General features: G+C 38.6%; 2 protein-coding genes across 4 annotated transcripts in view; one reads left to right on the top strand and one right to left on the bottom strand.

Moving 5' to 3' along the window:
- Positions 1-17,273, top strand: part of pcxb (pyruvate carboxylase b) — a 178,791-nt gene that overhangs the window by 94,930 nt on the left and 66,588 nt on the right. The gene's annotated exons all lie outside the window — the stretch shown is intronic.
- LOC113106608 (leucine-rich repeat and fibronectin type-III domain-containing protein 4) overlaps positions 12,726-17,273 on the bottom strand; it is a 32,574-nt gene continuing 28,026 nt past the window's right edge. For all 3 annotated transcript variants that reach the window (XM_026268703.1, XM_026268702.1, XM_026268701.1), the window contains one exon: positions 12,726-14,509. In XM_026268703.1, coding sequence (XP_026124488.1) covers positions 13,273-14,509 — 1,237 coding nt within the window. In that variant the 3' untranslated portion in view covers positions 12,726-13,272. The remainder of the gene's footprint in view (positions 14,510-17,273) is intronic.

Genomic DNA, 17,273 nt, shown 5'->3' on the forward strand with positions numbered 1-17,273 from the left:
GGCTTATTTGATTTTTCCATTTCTTTGATACTACAAAATGTAGTGGTGATAGCCAAAAACATGCAGGTACCAGGTTTTCTTTTTAAAACCCTGAACCAAAAGCAGGTTTGTTTTTCATCTTTTAATCACATGCGATTGAGCCGGAAATACATTAGTGAAATGGTAACTTTTCAGTGTTTGTTGTGGTGTTTTAATTTTTACTGAGGCTTAAGATTTTATGACTGGGAGGTTAAAGGGTAGACTGAAGTCATAAATAATTTTGGCAGTGTTCCACAGCCAAATGAAATAGCTGGTTTCTGTCAAAGGTCTCAGGACAGTAGGAAGGTAGTAGTAGGCAGAAAGAAAAACAATAGAGAGGGATCCAAAGGTGACTTCGAGAAAGAGAGATAGCAGTTTTAATGATCTTCCTTTTTATATCTACAGCTCAATTATACTCTCTACTGCAACCGGAGACACAGACAAGGTGTAGGAGATCATTACACTGCTCGGCCTTAAAGGTCGACCAAAAAAACACACAAAAACCTTGTAATCTCCTCTCATCCTCCAAGGCTTCTGCTTCCTGTTGCTTTAGAAAGAAAAATAAGGAACCCACACAAAATTCATAATGAATATATCAGTGAAAAAAAAAAAACTCATGGCCTTACACAAAAAAACATGTAGACTAAAGTTTGCTGGCTAAATTATAAATGTGGACAAGCACATTACTCCATGCACAGTAATTACATAAAATTCATACTAAATTATAGAATGGATAGATACTCATCAGGTACATTGCAGCCAGGATAGAAAGGCATTCCAGTATAAACTATCTAAGCCAAGACTTCCTGCGAAACTTACATTTGAGTGTCAGTACTCCCTTGACTGTGTGCACAGGCGCACTTCTGTAGAAATGGAGCATAATTGATCATTTCATATTCAGCACCCCAAGCATCACCTCATAAAAGAGAGAGATGGTGAAGCCAGCCACACATCTACAGATGTGAAGAATGAACCAAGAATGGTTCTTATTGCCGCTGCAGACACAGACAAGATTTAAAGGGTGAATGGTTATACTCTGTATGCACTTCCTTTTTTGTCCTTGAGGAAAATTTCCTCGGTACATTTAAAACAGACTGAAATCACTCTCAAGTAATGTGTATTTATACAGAAGGCTTTCTATAAATATTGAAATGTTAGTATGTACTTTCAGTTTTACCACATTCCATAATTTACAATATTTCATATGGAAAATAGTCTCAGGTTATGTATTTAACTTTGGTTCCCTGAGAAGGGAACAAGACACTGCATCCTCTAGAGGTTGCTATGGGAAATGCCTACAGTGTGACCGGTGTATGAAGCATATATCTAAAAACGACTATAACATTGGCCAGCGACAGCCTTTGATGTCATTACCCCACATGATCATAGAATAAAAGGGCACCAGGATAACAAGTCATCTGCTTCTTCATCTGAAGCTTGTGTCCGCAGCATGGAAAGGAAACTAGAGGATGCAGGGTCTCGTTCCCTTTTCAGGGAACCATGGTTACATATGTAACCTGAGATGTTCCCTTTCGATGGAACTTCAAACTGTGTCCTATGTGTCGCTATGGGAAACGTGATACCCACTCCACCATGCTGAGTGGAGTGCATGCCAGAAAACTACAGCAAGCACTAAGTACCAACTCTGCCATAGCCATGGGAGTTGCCACAAAGGACATCTTGAGGGCTGTTCAGTAAAATTATTCCCTTCGGCCAAGGGCCTGAGCTGCACAGCCTAAATTAACTTACCTTTTAAGGGCTGGGCTAGGAAGCCCAAGCCTAGGGCAAAGTTCAAGGCTTCAAATCTGAAAATCTCTTTTCTCTGCATGGTGTTGAATTCATTTGAACAGACAGCATGCCCCAAAGAGGAACGTGTTCGGTCCATGCTAGCATACTTGAATACATTCAGGGGCAGGACAGCGGTCCCACTGAAACTTTTTCAGAGGCTCCTGGGCACATGGTGGCCGCAGCGGCACTTACACTGCTCCGCCTGTTACATATGAGACCGCTCCAGCACTGGCTTTATGGCCGAGTCCCGAAGTGTGCATGGAGGCATACGCCTTGCCTTGAACCGTCTCAAAGGGCACTTATGAGGTAAGCACGTGCTGGTCTGAATGGACAACACAGCAACCATTGCATACATCAACTGACAAGGTAGCCTGCGCTCCCGTCGCAACTCGCCTGCCATCTCCACCTTTGGAGTCAGAAGGTTCATAGGGCACTTCATGCTGTTCACATTCCGGGCCTGCTCAACCGTACAACCGACGAGGTGTCTCGAGCAATGCTCCTGGGAGAATGGCAATACCATCCCCAGATGGTCCTTCTGATTTTGAGACGTTTCAGAGCTACTCAGGTAGACCTGTTTGCTTCTCCAGAAACCTCTCGATTCCCCCAGTGAGTCTTCTCACACAGACACTGTGCAAACCGGACGAGGAGCAAGTCTTGCTAGTGGTATCATATTGGCCCACTCAGACCTGGTTCCCTGAACTAGTTCTACTCACGACAGCCCCTCCTTGGCTGATTCCTATGAGGAAGGATTTACTGACTGGCATAATTTGGCACCCGCGTCCAGACCTTTGGAAACTCCATGTTTGGTCCCTGGACAGAACTCAGAGGTTCTAGGTAACCTGTCCCAGGAGGTAGCTAACACCATCACTTCGGCGAGAATACCTGCACAAATTTTTGGTCGACGATCTGTGTCTAGAGTTGGGCTGGCTGACTCCAAGGTAATCCTGAGGCCCCCGCCCAGCTACATGCCCAAATGTGTAGTGGCCCTGAGAGGCACCAGGCACAGAATACTTAGCATGCACACTTAAGAGCCTAAGAGAAGATGTCTCCCCCATGGAAAGATAAAGATAGCAGGCCAGTGTCTAACTCACTCAAGCCCCGAACATGCTTGCTCTTCACCACACACACAACACACCAGCTGTGTGGAACTGCAGGTATCAGAGCAAAGCCTCTGGCGAGAGAACATGCATTCCTAGTCATGTTCAGCTTAACTCTAACATGAACAAACAGTCAGTGAAGATGAAGAAGAGGATGACGTATTATCCCAGTAGCCTTTTAAACTGTTATCGCGAGAGGTAATGACATCATTGGCAGTCGCCGGCCAATGTTATTGTCATTTTTAGATATATGCTTAAGACTGTGGTCATGCTGAATGCATTCCCCATAGCGACCCCTAGAGGACACAGTTTGAAGTTCCCTCGAAAGGGATTTTTTTGTTGTTGTTGTTTTTTGATTATTATAAAAAAGAAAACACTTTTTTTTCCAAGGCTTCATTTATTTGACCAAAAATATAGTAAAAACATTAATATTGTTAATTTTTTTACAATATTAAATAACTTTTTCATAATGTAATTACTGTGATAGCAAGGCTTTAAAATATATATGGTAACACTTTATAATAACTGCATGCTATTAATCATTAGTTAAGCATTAGGAAACAGTTAATTAATCATTTATAAAGCATTAATAAACATTTATAAGCAGTTTATAAATACAGATATAAATGGTTTATACCTGATTTAAAAGCATATCTATAATGTGCTTTATAATTGTTTTTTCATACTTTATTAATGATCAATTTATCATTTCTAAATTAAGAATAGCATTATTTACACACCAGTTATTAAGGAGTTGTCAGTGGTTCATAAGATCACTTAGAAATTGTAAGTAAATGATTAATAAATTATTTAAATGTGCATTCATACGTCTTTTTATTCAGACATATAGTAATAGTTACTTATAGTGTTAATAAATGGTTTATTAACATGTAACATTTCTACTGTAATTCAGGGTTAATTCAGGTAGTTATAAAACATATGTCGTTGTTAGTTAACTATTTTTGTGAGCTCATCTAAAGTGAGGACTATTTATGCCGTGTAAAGCTTTTACAAATGAGATTTAAAGGCTGTTAATGTTTATATGTTCTGTATCACTGTGTTGTGTTTGTTTCCGTTTTTTGTTTATAAGATAACTGAGCCTTTAAATATCCTTTATAAATGCTTTACAAGGCATAACTAGTCCTCACTTTAGATGAGCTCACATAAATAGTTAACTGACCACTACTAAATGCTTTATAACTACCTGAATTTACTACATTTCTTGTGATCTTATGAATCACTGGCAACTCCTAAATAACCAATTTGTAAATAATGCTATACTTCATTGAGAAATTATAAATTGATCATGAACTGCCTATTACTGTCTATTAATGCTTTATAAATTATGAATTATCTGTTTACTAATGCTTAACTAATGATTAATAGTGTGCAGTAATTATAAAGTGTTACCCATATATATATATCTGAAATATAATTGTTTGTAACTGTTCTTGAAATCAACTTCAAATCAACAAAAATAGCTTTTATTGATTTCTTCATTTTCAAAGTACATCTTTTAGTCAGGGATAGATGATAGGAAATAGCATACAGATGATGACGAAGTTGTTCTGTCACAACATCTGTAATATACGTCTGTAACTAATTAATTCTGTGCCTTCCCAGATGCATGCAAAAGGCTTTGGAAAAGCAATGAGTAATTTTGTTTTGCATGCACACTTACATTTGTACATGATTCCAGATTCACAGGCAGCCCACATTTCTATCTTGTTTTGTGCTGTTAGGTGGGCTTGAATATGTAGGAGAGGTTACTCTGAGGTTATGCTGAAAACTGAAAATGGTAATTGAAAAAAAACAAAGCCTCTAAATGGGTATCTTCAATGATTGTTGGTGCTTCTGTTTTGCTATGACTGATTAAACTGATTGCATTTGATGTCACACTTGTTAATTGTCAAGGCAACAATTCTTGATTGAAATGGAAATGGGACTCTCTTTCCCCCATTGTTTTGTCTTTCATTTATATTCTTTTTAAAAGGGGTTCTACTATGCTCTTTTATAAAGTCTTGATTTTGTTTTGGAGGTGTACTAGAACTGGCTCTCATTCTAGTTTTCCAAAAATCACATATATTACAACAACTCTCTCCCTAGTCTGGCATTAACGGCTCGAATAGTTCCTGTATCAAATGAAGGCCCACCTTCTGAAATACTAATTGTGCTGTGATTGGTTAGCTGAGCCAGTGTGTGTTGTGATTGGCAGCACTCTGTGTCTGGTCTGGAAATGTCATGTTTGCATCAATGTTGCAACAAATATTGCATCCAAATCATATCAATTTGAGTGTGATTTAAACCCAGATGATTGTAACCACTCTAAGTTCATCTGCCTTTGGATGTGTCTCCAATACAGTCATAACACTGGTTTCCTTCTCTAGTGCAACTCAACCAAGTCTCGTCCCATTCGTCGATATTTGTGATATCACAAATCCTGGAAAATATGCGTTGTAGTCCAAGAGTCATTTGTTGTAGTTTTTTAAAAGTCTGTAAAAAAAAAAAAAAAAAAATTCTCCTTTTTATTTGGACTTTGAGCTTTGTAAATTTGCAGATGTTTTTATCCTCAAACAGCAACATTACAGACTAACTACAGTTGAAAGAGTGAAAAAGCATAATAGCACCCCTTTAGAACAAAATTCCAAGAATTTACATAGTTTCATTTATTCCCAGTTATTTTCCATTCTCATTCTTTAACTGCTTTCTCTGCTTTCTTTGCCTCATCTAAGTCTTTGTGATTAGCAGTCTTTTTTTGTATCCGGACACTACTGTTGTCTCTAAATGATGTATTATCACTGGACGCATGTCCTTGTTTTATTCATTTCCATTTATTTATTTATATAGTTTGATGTGGCTGCTAAGTGCCTCTCTGTCAAACCCTATGTTATTTGCAAATTACGCCAGGCCACCCAGAATACTGAAAGCCAGCATAAACTAACCATTAGCTGACAGTGTGTGGACTAAGCAGAGGGTTTTGATTAAAGCACCCTCTCCAGGTACCCCCCCCCCCCCACCTACAAACACACACACAGTACTATGACCAAAAGCTTAAGGCAATATAAATGCTAACATTTGAACCTATAACAAAAATAAAAAATATATAAAAAATATATAAACAAGGAAGGATATTTCCTTACAACTTGCATAAAAGCTCTTAATCTGGACATAACATAAATAAAGTAAGCTGTTTTTAAGATTTAGAACATTGCTGACCAGAGATGGCTTTAGAGGGAATTGGAGAAATATACCTTTGAGGGTTTTTGTTGTTGTTGTTGTAATTGTTTAACATTATTTTATCATGGAAGACAGGTAGGCTCAAGAGAACCTAAAGAGAACATTACACATATGTGTGCTGTAAACGCTAACATCTTTGCCTCTAGTTAGCACTTGGCATTCGTGGTGTGAAGCTGATCTGTGGTGTGTATTTCTTGTGTTAGCACTGCCTGTTATCTCCAGTGTGGGCTTTGCTCTGCAGGGGAGATGACAAGTGCAGGCCATGCACCGCTGAAAGAGATCAAGACAAAGAGAGAAGCTGGGTGTGAGCGTAGAGAATAGAAAGTAGGTAGCTGAAGCTCTCAGCAGGGTTGGTCAGTGGTTCAGGGAACTAGAATGATTAAGTTGTATAAGAGTGGATGAACGTTCTCTGTTCCTTTGCTGGTGAAATGTACAGAAAAACAAATGCAGGAAATTAAACAATGTGATTAATTTCTGCACGTATGCCAAGCTGGGTCAGAAAATATTAACCCAGACTCATTGGAAAAAAGTGCCTGTGGCGACATTACTACAAAATGATGTTTATGTTGCTTCTTGCACATTTTGTTACTGTTTCAAAGTGAAAAATCCAGTGAGTGGCGCTAAAAACACATTCAGTATTGTCCAAAACAGATGGAAGTGATTCTAGCAATGTTGTATTAAATTTATTGTTGTGTGTAAAAAATAGGTAAAAATATGAAGATATTTAAGGGATATTTAACACACAAATTGAAATTCTATCATTAATTACTCATGTGACTAAGTGATGTGACATACTGCCAAGTATGGTGACCCATACTCAGAATTTGTGCTCTGCATTTAACCCATCCAAAGTGCTCACATATAGCAGTGAACACACACACACACCGTGAACACACACCCAGAGCAGTGGGCACCATTTATGCTGCAGCGCCCAGGTGGCAGTTGGGTGTCCGGTGCCTTGTTCAAGGGCACCTAAGTCGTGCTGGACTGGGACTCGATGCCACAAACTTAGGGTTAGGAGTCAAACCCTTTAACCAATGGGCCACGAGAGAGAGAGCATTACACGGAGAAAGAGAGAGAGCATTACAGCTACCACATTCAAGGCCCAGAAATGTAGTCAGTGTAGACATCGTTAAAATAGTCCATGTGAAATCCTTTCATCCTTTCTGGGCCTTGAACATCGTAGTTGTTTACCGATTGTGAGAAAGCTCTCAGATTTAGTATAAAGTATCAATTTAATTGGACAGTATCATCATTTACTTACACTTAAGTCATTTTGAACCTCTTTGACTTTCTTTCTTCTGTGGAACACAAAGGGGGATATTTTGGAAAAAAAATCCTAAATTTACGTTTCCACTGAAGAAAAACTTTTATACATGTTTGGAACAACATGTGGGTGAGTAAATGGGTGAGAGCATTTTTATTTTGGGGCTGAACTATTCTATTTAATAGGCCAACAAATCCAAAATCCTTTTTGTTGAGCAGAGTATATAAATAAATGTTCTAGTGGAATAAAAACAAACCGCTTTACTCCTCTGAGGTTATCTGGACTTATTGATAGGGTAAACCTTCATCATGTACAAATTCATGTTCTACCTTTTAATGTTGCCATCAGAATGATCTACAGATTTGTTTTCTTTTCGAGCTGTGGCAAGTCTTTATAAATCACTGCAAACAAATCTCTCTGTCATTCTGACAGTCAACAGCTCCAGTTGGTTGCCAAAGCCAGGTGGCATTACTTGTTACCATGCCAACAAGTTGTTCTGGACTAATTCATTTGCTTGTGCGACTGGCAAATTGCCAGATAAAGTCTGTTAGTATATTTGACGTTAGCAAGAATGCATACAACTGATATTAGTGAATATTTCAGAACATTATGCGTACCAATTAGGTTATTAAAGTTAACTGCATTTAGCCTTGAAGTCTAGTCATTTCAGAGGTTTTAATTAGGCTAGAATCCATTTAATAATATCATTAATGTTGTACTGCAAATGGCCAAAATATGCCTCTAGCAAATCCAGTGATTTGTTAAAGACGAGACGTTCACATAATGAGATGAAGTTGTAAATACTGTTTGTATGATTGAGTGGTCAATCCTCTTCCTAACAAATTAAGTACAGTGTTTTGTGCCACAATAATTGTGAATTATACGGAAGAAAATGGTGGGTGGGTAATATCTTTGAAATTCTTCAAACAGAAGAAAATCTTTCCAACATCAAACAACCAACATACTGTATCCATATGCCTCAATAGGTTTCTCTTGTGCCATCATCAGTTGAATTATCATTAATATATATATAATTTTCACTGATTTCTTCACCCAGAAATAAAGATGGCATCTTATACTTACCATTATGACATTTCAAACCCATCATTTCTATCTTTTGTGAAACATTAAAGGAGATTTAGCTGCTTTTTTCCATATAGTCAAATAAAAATGGTTAGATAGACTGCTTTTATAGTACTTAATGCAGTTTTTGTCCTTCTTGATTAAATTATATCTTGATTAAATTATATTTTGTTCTAGGTAAAGGCGGGCGCACATAGTGAAATTTTTGCTGTCGTACGAGTTTGCATGCAATATTTTTTCAGTTATGTGGAAATCGTGTATGCTCGTATGGTCGCATCTCATATCATGTGTGAGGAATTACGAGTCGAGCTGAATGATCACTTCATTTAAACATGTCTAAAACGTTTGTGAGCTATCGGTTTGAATTCGTGACGTCCGGTTGAACGAGCCGTTTTGTTGATCTATCTGAAGTTGACCAAACAGGAACTAGGGAAACCACAGAAGAAGAAAGATGAAGACGGCAGCGCCACAGTGAATGTGGACTATTGACCAGGAGGATAAACTCACTGAACACTGACAGGAACTGTGAGCGTTGTATGATGTTTCTAGCAGCGTGTACCATGCTTTTTAATTCTCTCTCTCTCTCTCTCTCTCTCTCTCTCTCTCTCTCACACACACACACACACACACACACACACACACACGCATATGTAGTTTACGGGGACTCTCCATAGACGTAACGGATTTCTATACTGTACAAACTGTATATTCTATCCCCATATACCTCTATCCATAGTATTTTTATTCTAAGTATTTTTTTAAGCCATTTGGTTTACGAGGGCACAGGAAATGTCCTCATAAACCATGTTTACATTGTAATACCCATGTCATTATAGACATTTGTGTCCCCATAAACCATATACAAGAACACACACACACACACACTAGGGTGACCAGATGACCCGCTTTCCGGTTGCTGAAAAATAACCTGTATGTGTAGAAAACAGTCACGGCTCTTATCAATATTTAAATGCAGTTATGAGAGAGGGAGAGCAGTTATATTAGGCGTGTTTCGACTTGAAGCAGCGGTGCACAGCATGATCATGACATCAAAGTACCGCGAGAGCGATTCGAATGCATTGGATCTGTGTGCTCTCTTATTGCTCTCGCGGTACTTTAATGTCATACAGTGATCCTTCTGTGCAGTGCTGCTTCAAGTCAAACGCGCCTATCAACTTCGTGTGATTGCTTCGGAAATTGGCAGGTCGTAATATCGTGTCATATATCACCTCGTCTGTACGATTTTCAAATAAACTCACTCATGACGTGTGCGTGGACGTACGATCTTATGGCTATCCGAATTCGTGTACGCCCACCTTAATTCATAAAGTGTTGCAACCTAGAATATCTGTACATTTTCGAAAGTTGCCCTACTAAGTGCTTGACAGACTGACAATCCTGGCTGGTGAAGATAGGGTTAGGAATTAGGATAAGGTTTGGCTTCTGTGTTTTGATTTACTCAAAAGTGTGATATTATTCCCTGCATTGTTCATAGACCTGGTAATAGAAGGTTGCAGAAGTCCAAAGGAATCATCTTAAATTGAGGTGAGAATGTCACCAGAGTGACGTTTTGGTGGTGCAAGGCTATAAATCGCTACAGTTATGTTTCCCCTATGAGACTGCCCTGGATGACAAGTTCATTCTTGGCCATTCTGAAGCCAGCCTATTAGAAATGAACCAGTTTATGTGATTTGGTTGAGTGCAGAAACATTGTAAGAATAAACTGTGTATGTGTACTGTGTGTGTATAAACATCAATCAAACTGGTTTTAATTAGTCAAATTGGGCCAGAATATTTGCTGCAGGCATGTAAAGTAGAGCTTGATGTCCTTTATTTTAGGCTACATCTCACACACGCACACACTCTGGGACTGGGTGAGAAATAGCACATTTTCTCATCTCTTTTTGGCCCATCTCTTTCAGACACATACACGGTCATGGGCACAATAATCACTGAGCCAACTTTAATCTTCTCAAAGACCACTGGAATCCGATTATGTAACACAGATCAGGTTATGGCCATTCATGCTATAATAGTCTGTTGTTGTTGTTGTTGTTTTTCTTGTTTGTTTGTTTGTTTTTTAATGTAAATTAGGTTAAAAAAAAATAAAGAAAAGCATTTAAATGGGATAGTTCATCAAAAACTTTAAAGCCCTCATTTTCTCAACTTCATATCACTTCAACTATGTATGACTTTATTCTGTGGAAAACTAAAGAAATATACAGTACTATAGTCAATACAGTGAAAGTCCATGAAATCCAAAATAAAACTGGACCACTTTTACTTTCATTGTTTGAGCATAATAAACACATTTTTTTTTCTAAGAAAGTCATACCGCAACAGGGTCAGCAAATGATTTTTGGGTCAGCTAACTTAAGACTACATGCACAACTGAATGTCTGCATGTTTTTGCATTTTCTAAAAAGAGTCAGAATTTAGTCAGAATTAGACATTAATGATGCAGATTTCTCTCCATTATTCAGAAGTCCTGGGTTGGTTTGGCCAAATATAAAGGCCTAGTGTGTCTGTGTTCCCAGAACCTGCTGTAAGCTTGTCTGTTTCTGTTGGTAAATACAGAAGGCAGAGACACACACATACACACACACACACACACACACGCACGCGCGACTCAAGCCATCTTCTCCCCCTCATTTCACCTAAGCCATTCTTAAATGGGCTTTATTGGCAATGAGATAAATTCTGGCAAAGTACTTACATGACAAAAATACCGCTAACGTGACACAATTACAGGCACAATGTCCTCTCTCTTTTTCTCCAGCTCTATCCATTGTGCTCGCTCACTTTAGCTCTTCCTCTCTATGTGTCTTGCATCAGCACTCTTGCAGACAGTGCAGTCCATCCTATCTCTTTCCCTCAATCCGTCTCCTTTCCTGTCTTTATCTTAGCCTCACACACTGCCCTTCCTCAGCAACTATCTCAAACTCAAGATAGACAGGACATGGCAATGGAAAAGAGGGAGAATAATTTAGCAATCAAGTCTCCTGGCCTCTTTTTATAGCAACAAAAAACTTATGTAACTTAAAAAGTAACTATTTTCATCCTACCTTTACTTAGAGTGCGTAAAAGTGCTGTACACTGTCCCTAATTTATTTTTAATGAAGCTTCTGTATTTAATACAAGGTAAGCTCAGCATTCGTTGTATAATTCTGATTACCATAAAATACAATATTGAGGTTTATGGTGTAGACGTGGTGATAAGGGTGCAAAATCTGAGTAATTTAGCATTTAAAATTTGCACCATTCACTGCCATTGTAAATGTCTCACAGATTTGTTTTTGACGAGCTGAAACTGAGTTTAAATACATTTTTGTGGTAATCAACATAATGCCATGAATGTGGTCGGTTAAGCTTAACTTGTAATGACCCAGAATATTCCTTTAAGGATATAAAGGCAAGGTAACAATGGTTGCTTTGGCAAAATAAGATATTAAAATTGTTATTAATATCAGTGGTTCCCTTATTTTAATCTTCATTTCTATATTCAGTAAAAAATAAAAAATAATTACATTGACATTGAGTTTACTCCAACAAAAAATGTAACTTTGTTTTTCACTGCTAGTATATTTCATGAAAAACAAAAATAAACATTTCTGGCAAAACAGCTCATTATTGTCCTTTTCATCTATTTCTCCAAGCAAAACATATTTTAAAACAGAATTTATTCATTGATTCTGTGGTTTTGGAATGGATTTTTTAAAATGATTTCTTTTCTTCTATAATAGTCCAGCATCCTTGCAGCCAACATAATAGTCACAGAACACATTCCTGTACTGGAGAGTGGTGGTCACATGATAGAGTAGATCCAGTAGTGTCATAAAATTACTTTTGATTCTTTTTTTTTTTTGTGCATTAATCCACCCACTCACCTAAACACTTACAAACACATACACACAAACTGGCTTACGCACAAAATATCAAATGTCAGTCAAAGCACATTTATGCTTTAAACATGTTCCGAATCATGCCACCATTGTTAAATTTGTACACTTTAACTTTTCTTGCAGTTTGCATCCTCTACATTCCACATTTGCTGTAATACCATTGTTGCAGTTATCAGCTGATCTCCTCCGATCGATTGTGCATGAGTCGACATGTCCACTTGCTTGTCTTGTCCCAGTAATACACATGGCCACAGGAAAATGAACCATCATATTTCCCCAAGGTCCACTTGTGCTAGAAATCACTGTTTCTGTGGGCCTGCTTATATGTGATGGTTTTTTTTTTCTTGTTTTTTTTTTCTTTGTCTTTTAAAAAGAAATATAGTTTGTGGTTCTCCAAAATTCACTGACAAACCAGACTGTTTGCATGTTTTTTTAGGAGACTTGACTTTTATATCTGCTGTCTATTCACTTGCAATTTTTTTTTTCTGATCCATCAATATTATATGAGATCCTCAACAACTTTCCCTCTGAAGAGCCAGTCTAAAACCATCGTATGACTTATCTGGCTTAACTGGTCTCTCAGCCTGGTCAAGCTGGTCTTCATCTGGTTTTGCTGGTGTCACAGGCTGCCCAGCTGGCAAGTACCCCAAATCCCTCTAAAACCAGCAAACCAGATCACCATTTCCAAACCAGAGAGCAGCTAAGACCACCAAACCAGCTTTTGTTGATTTGTTTTATCCCAAATCCTTTAGCCCCACTTATACAGTAACTTTACCACAGCTCTCCTTTAAACCAGTTTCTCCTTCCGGATCCATCTTCTTGTCCTAACAGCTTGTCTCTTAACTTGTCTACTTGCGTATCTCATCTGTTTACTCTTTTGCTACACCACACTCTCCTCAAGTTCTTCTGGCTTTTCTTTGTCCTTTTCTTTATCCTTCTCTTTATCCTTCAGCCACTGGTTCTTTGAATTTGTTGTAACCTCTGCTTTCGGAGGGTTGGAATTTGAGTTTGCGGCGTTATAGGCACGGATGTATCCGCGTGCATGCTGCATGTGGAAGTCGTCACTGCCGCTGCTGGTTGTTGAGGTGCTTGTTGCTGAAGTGCACTGGACAAGCATGCCATGTAACGACTGGCTCCGTTTGGTCCAGATTACACTAAGTCTCTTGGCATAACTGTAGCAGGCTGTTGTGGCGATTTCACCCATATCGAACGATGAGCTTCTCTTGTAGCGCAGGGCGCTGTGAGGAGGACTCTCATTGGACAACACAGGGCTCTGATAGGCCAGTGAGGAATTCCACTGGCTCTCTGGTCCTCCCTGACGGACTACAATGCCCTCTCCTGTGCTGAACCGCCTGTCACGGCCATACTTAGGTGGCGGAGCCAAACTTAAACTGGCCCGTTTTCTTGTGTTCACATTGGTAGGACGCAGTTTGAGCGGTTTCGCCCCTAATTGCCGTGACGGACGTGGCAGTGTGGAGGGGGAGTGATTACTAGGGGTATAATACAAAGACATTTGCTCTTTCTCCAGTTTATACGGAGGAAGAGCCCTGACAGAACCCATCTCGACTTCTAGTCCTGCCCTGAACTGTTCCAGATTTACCTTGGGCTTTGGGAGGGTTTTTGGTTTCACTTTGGAAGTTGGTTTGGGCGGTGACCCCAACCCTCCCTCTGCTACTTTTCGTTTTTGAACAAGCCCGTTGGGCAGCACCACCATCATCACATTCCCATTTCCATTACTCTGAGAAAAGACATCGACTCCCTTGGCAGGAAGAGGCGGGGAGTCTGTTCCTGAGCATCCTACCTCCTCGCTTATTTCATGATGGTTGTCATGGTTGCTGCAAACACGGTGACGTACCATCAGTGCCACGGTGAACACTAACAGTGTTACCACAACAACTCCACCTACAAGAATTGTAAGTGTCCCGCCAAGGAAGTGAGCTTGAAGCGAACGACAGTCTGGGTAATTGTCCTTGGTGCTAAACTGGGTGCAACCAAGGACCTTTGTAGCGGCCATGGAAGTGACTGTGTCATCAAAAATGGCTAGCACGCACAAATTGTAGTCTGAGCCAGAGACCAGGTTTTTCAGTAGAAAGCTGTCACTCGTGGGGGGCAGAATCCTGAAAGAGGAGGAGAGAAAGAGAGAAAGAAAGAGGATGGTTACTAACCTGTAGCTATTACCATTTCCCCATTTCATCACAACGAAACAGCATTTTGCTTAGACACATGTACCATAATTCCCCTGTTCGTTGCACAAAAGCCTACACTAACCGACGTAATGGAAATGTACTGGGCTATTCTGGCACACCACTAGCCAAATTAAAGCCTTCCCATTCAATACATTTAATATTGACATATAATTACAGGCTCGGATCAAGACCTTGACACATTACAATAGTGCTTCAGTCACATTATTAAAACCCCCTTATCCTCCCACATGCAGACATTCTTTTCTTTATCTCTCTCTCATGGAAGAAAAACATCAGCTAATGCCTGCTGTCCACTGGTCCTGATGGGTTTAATTATGTCTCTTCTAAAAATTAAAAGACACCTTAAGTAATGCACATGGAATATAAATTGAAGACGAAGACAGATTTAGCAGTTGGCATTTTACTGCCTTAATTGTTAATTGTGTTTTCAAATAATATTGTTTTTTTCCTTTGTTGTCCTCTTTTGTCCAGTTTGTCATCTTATTATATACTTTCTTATTATTTAGCAGTTCTTATTTATATATGTGTGTGTGTGTGTGTATATTTTTTAATGCTTAAAATTTTTATGTGTGAAGCTTATTATTTACAGGTTTCCCGAACACATCCCCATCTATTTAGAAAAAAAAGGGTAGTCCTGCCTCTTACTGAGCTGAAAAAAAAAAAACCTTATATTTGTTTTTATTTTAAGACTGGAGAATTTAACATTTCTTTTCAGATATAAATGCACAGGCATAATTTGTTTATCAAATCAATAAGGTTAAAAAAAGACTCTCTCCCACTCTTTCCTCTCTCTGTCGAACACACACACACACTCACACAAAACACTCTGTCTGCCTGAACTGCTCTGTCATTGGGGTCGGAATCTATTAAGCCTGGCTGTGCTGTAAATTATGAGTTACAGCTCAAGGTCATTCTGTCTGCCCTCTTATAGCTTTGTATTTCCAGACTCTGTGTTGCTCTGCATGCCTTTGTTGTGTTGTTTTTCAGGCACATGAAGAGATATACTATTAAAATAAACATGAAACAATGTCTCAGTAGCTGTATCCAAGGCAGTAAATTGGAGCTATGTTTTAGAAGTTACTAGCCATACGTTAGCAGGTAAACATCTCTCTACCAGGACATAAAGCTACAGTAAAACAAGCATTACCATGGTAAATATGTACAGTAGGTTTACTAGATATAGTATGTCTGTAGGTGGATTCCTTTTTTAACCAGAGGAGTTGGCGCACAAGTGTGAATCCCAGAGCAATAATGATAGCATTGGTGCATTCATTTAAAACGTCAATTGAATTTGTACTATTTGTGAAACTGGATCCACAAATGTAAAACAAGGGGAAAAAATACCACAGCAACTAATTTGATGTCCAGTGGACAAGGAATGAAGAAAGACAAGTGTACTTGGCAGGACAGTGACAGGTGTCTGTCTCTGGGTGAAATATCAGTGCTAACTGCATTACAAGCTAGATCCACATATTGACAAGGCAGATCAGTATTGGCTTGTGTCCCGTACAGAGTGGATGTGCTCTCCAGCAGTATTGGTGTTTTTATGGGTGTCTGTATTGTTTCTTTTCATATACTTTCTCTTCCTTTTCTAATTTTGTCCTTTTTTTATATAAATGTTGTAAAGCCTGATACTAGCTGATTCTGATACGCAAACTGAGCTCAGCCAAGAAGTCAGAGATTTCAGTATGAAATGAAATGTTTCTCATTGAATACCCACAGGACCAAATTATCTGAGCTGTGCTATCCATATTAAAAGGATAGTTCAACCAAAATGTAGTTTTTCTGTCATCATTTATTCACCTTTATGTTGTTACAGACTTTCTTTTTGACTTTCTTTTTATTTTAGAACGCAGAAGGTGAATTTGTGAATAACAACTTGGCCACTCTGTTCCATATTGTTAAAAAGAATGGGTGGGGCTGACAACCTCCAAAATGACAAAAAGAATATAAAACTATCAGAAAATAGTCAAAAGTCTGGAGGTCAGTGTTGTTGTTGATGGTTTTTTTTTTGTTTGTTTGTTTTTTTTTTTATTATTATTACTTTTATTCATCAAGGACACATTAAATCAATTTAAAATTAAAGACAAGGTTAGAAAACAACCCTCTCTGGACACCTTTGCAATTGAAGCTGTGCCATTTTACAAACACACACACACATACATACATATATATGTGTGTGTGTGTGTGTTTTCTCCAATGCATGTTGGCCACAATTATTGGCACCCCTAAAAATTATTTGAGTAAAATATCTCTGAAGTATATTACCATTGATATTTAATTTTTTTAGCACACCAGGGTAACTAGGAGCATGAAATTGACCAGCCATGGCTTCCTGTTCCACAGAATATAAATATGAGGAACACAAAGGCCTTAATCATCCATCACAGGGAGTTAAACCATGAATATAATCCTGATGTGCAGAACAAGATTGTTGAGCTTCACAAAATAGAAAATGGCTGTAAGAAAAGAGCTAAAGAACAGGACATGTGTCAGTATGATCCTAATGCACAGTGAGGATGAGAGTTTGAGTGGCTAAAGACTCCAAGGATCACAGCTGGAGAATTGCAGAGATTAGTTGAAACTTGGGGTCAGAAAGCCTAAAAAATAATAATAAAAGAGCCCCTACATCACCACATGTTGTTGGTAGGGTTTAAAAAAACAATAATTCTCC

Source organism: Carassius auratus, chromosome 7 (genome assembly GCF_003368295.1).
Source record: "Carassius auratus strain Wakin chromosome 7, ASM336829v1, whole genome shotgun sequence".
Taxonomy (NCBI): Eukaryota; Metazoa; Chordata; class Actinopteri; order Cypriniformes; family Cyprinidae; genus Carassius; species Carassius auratus.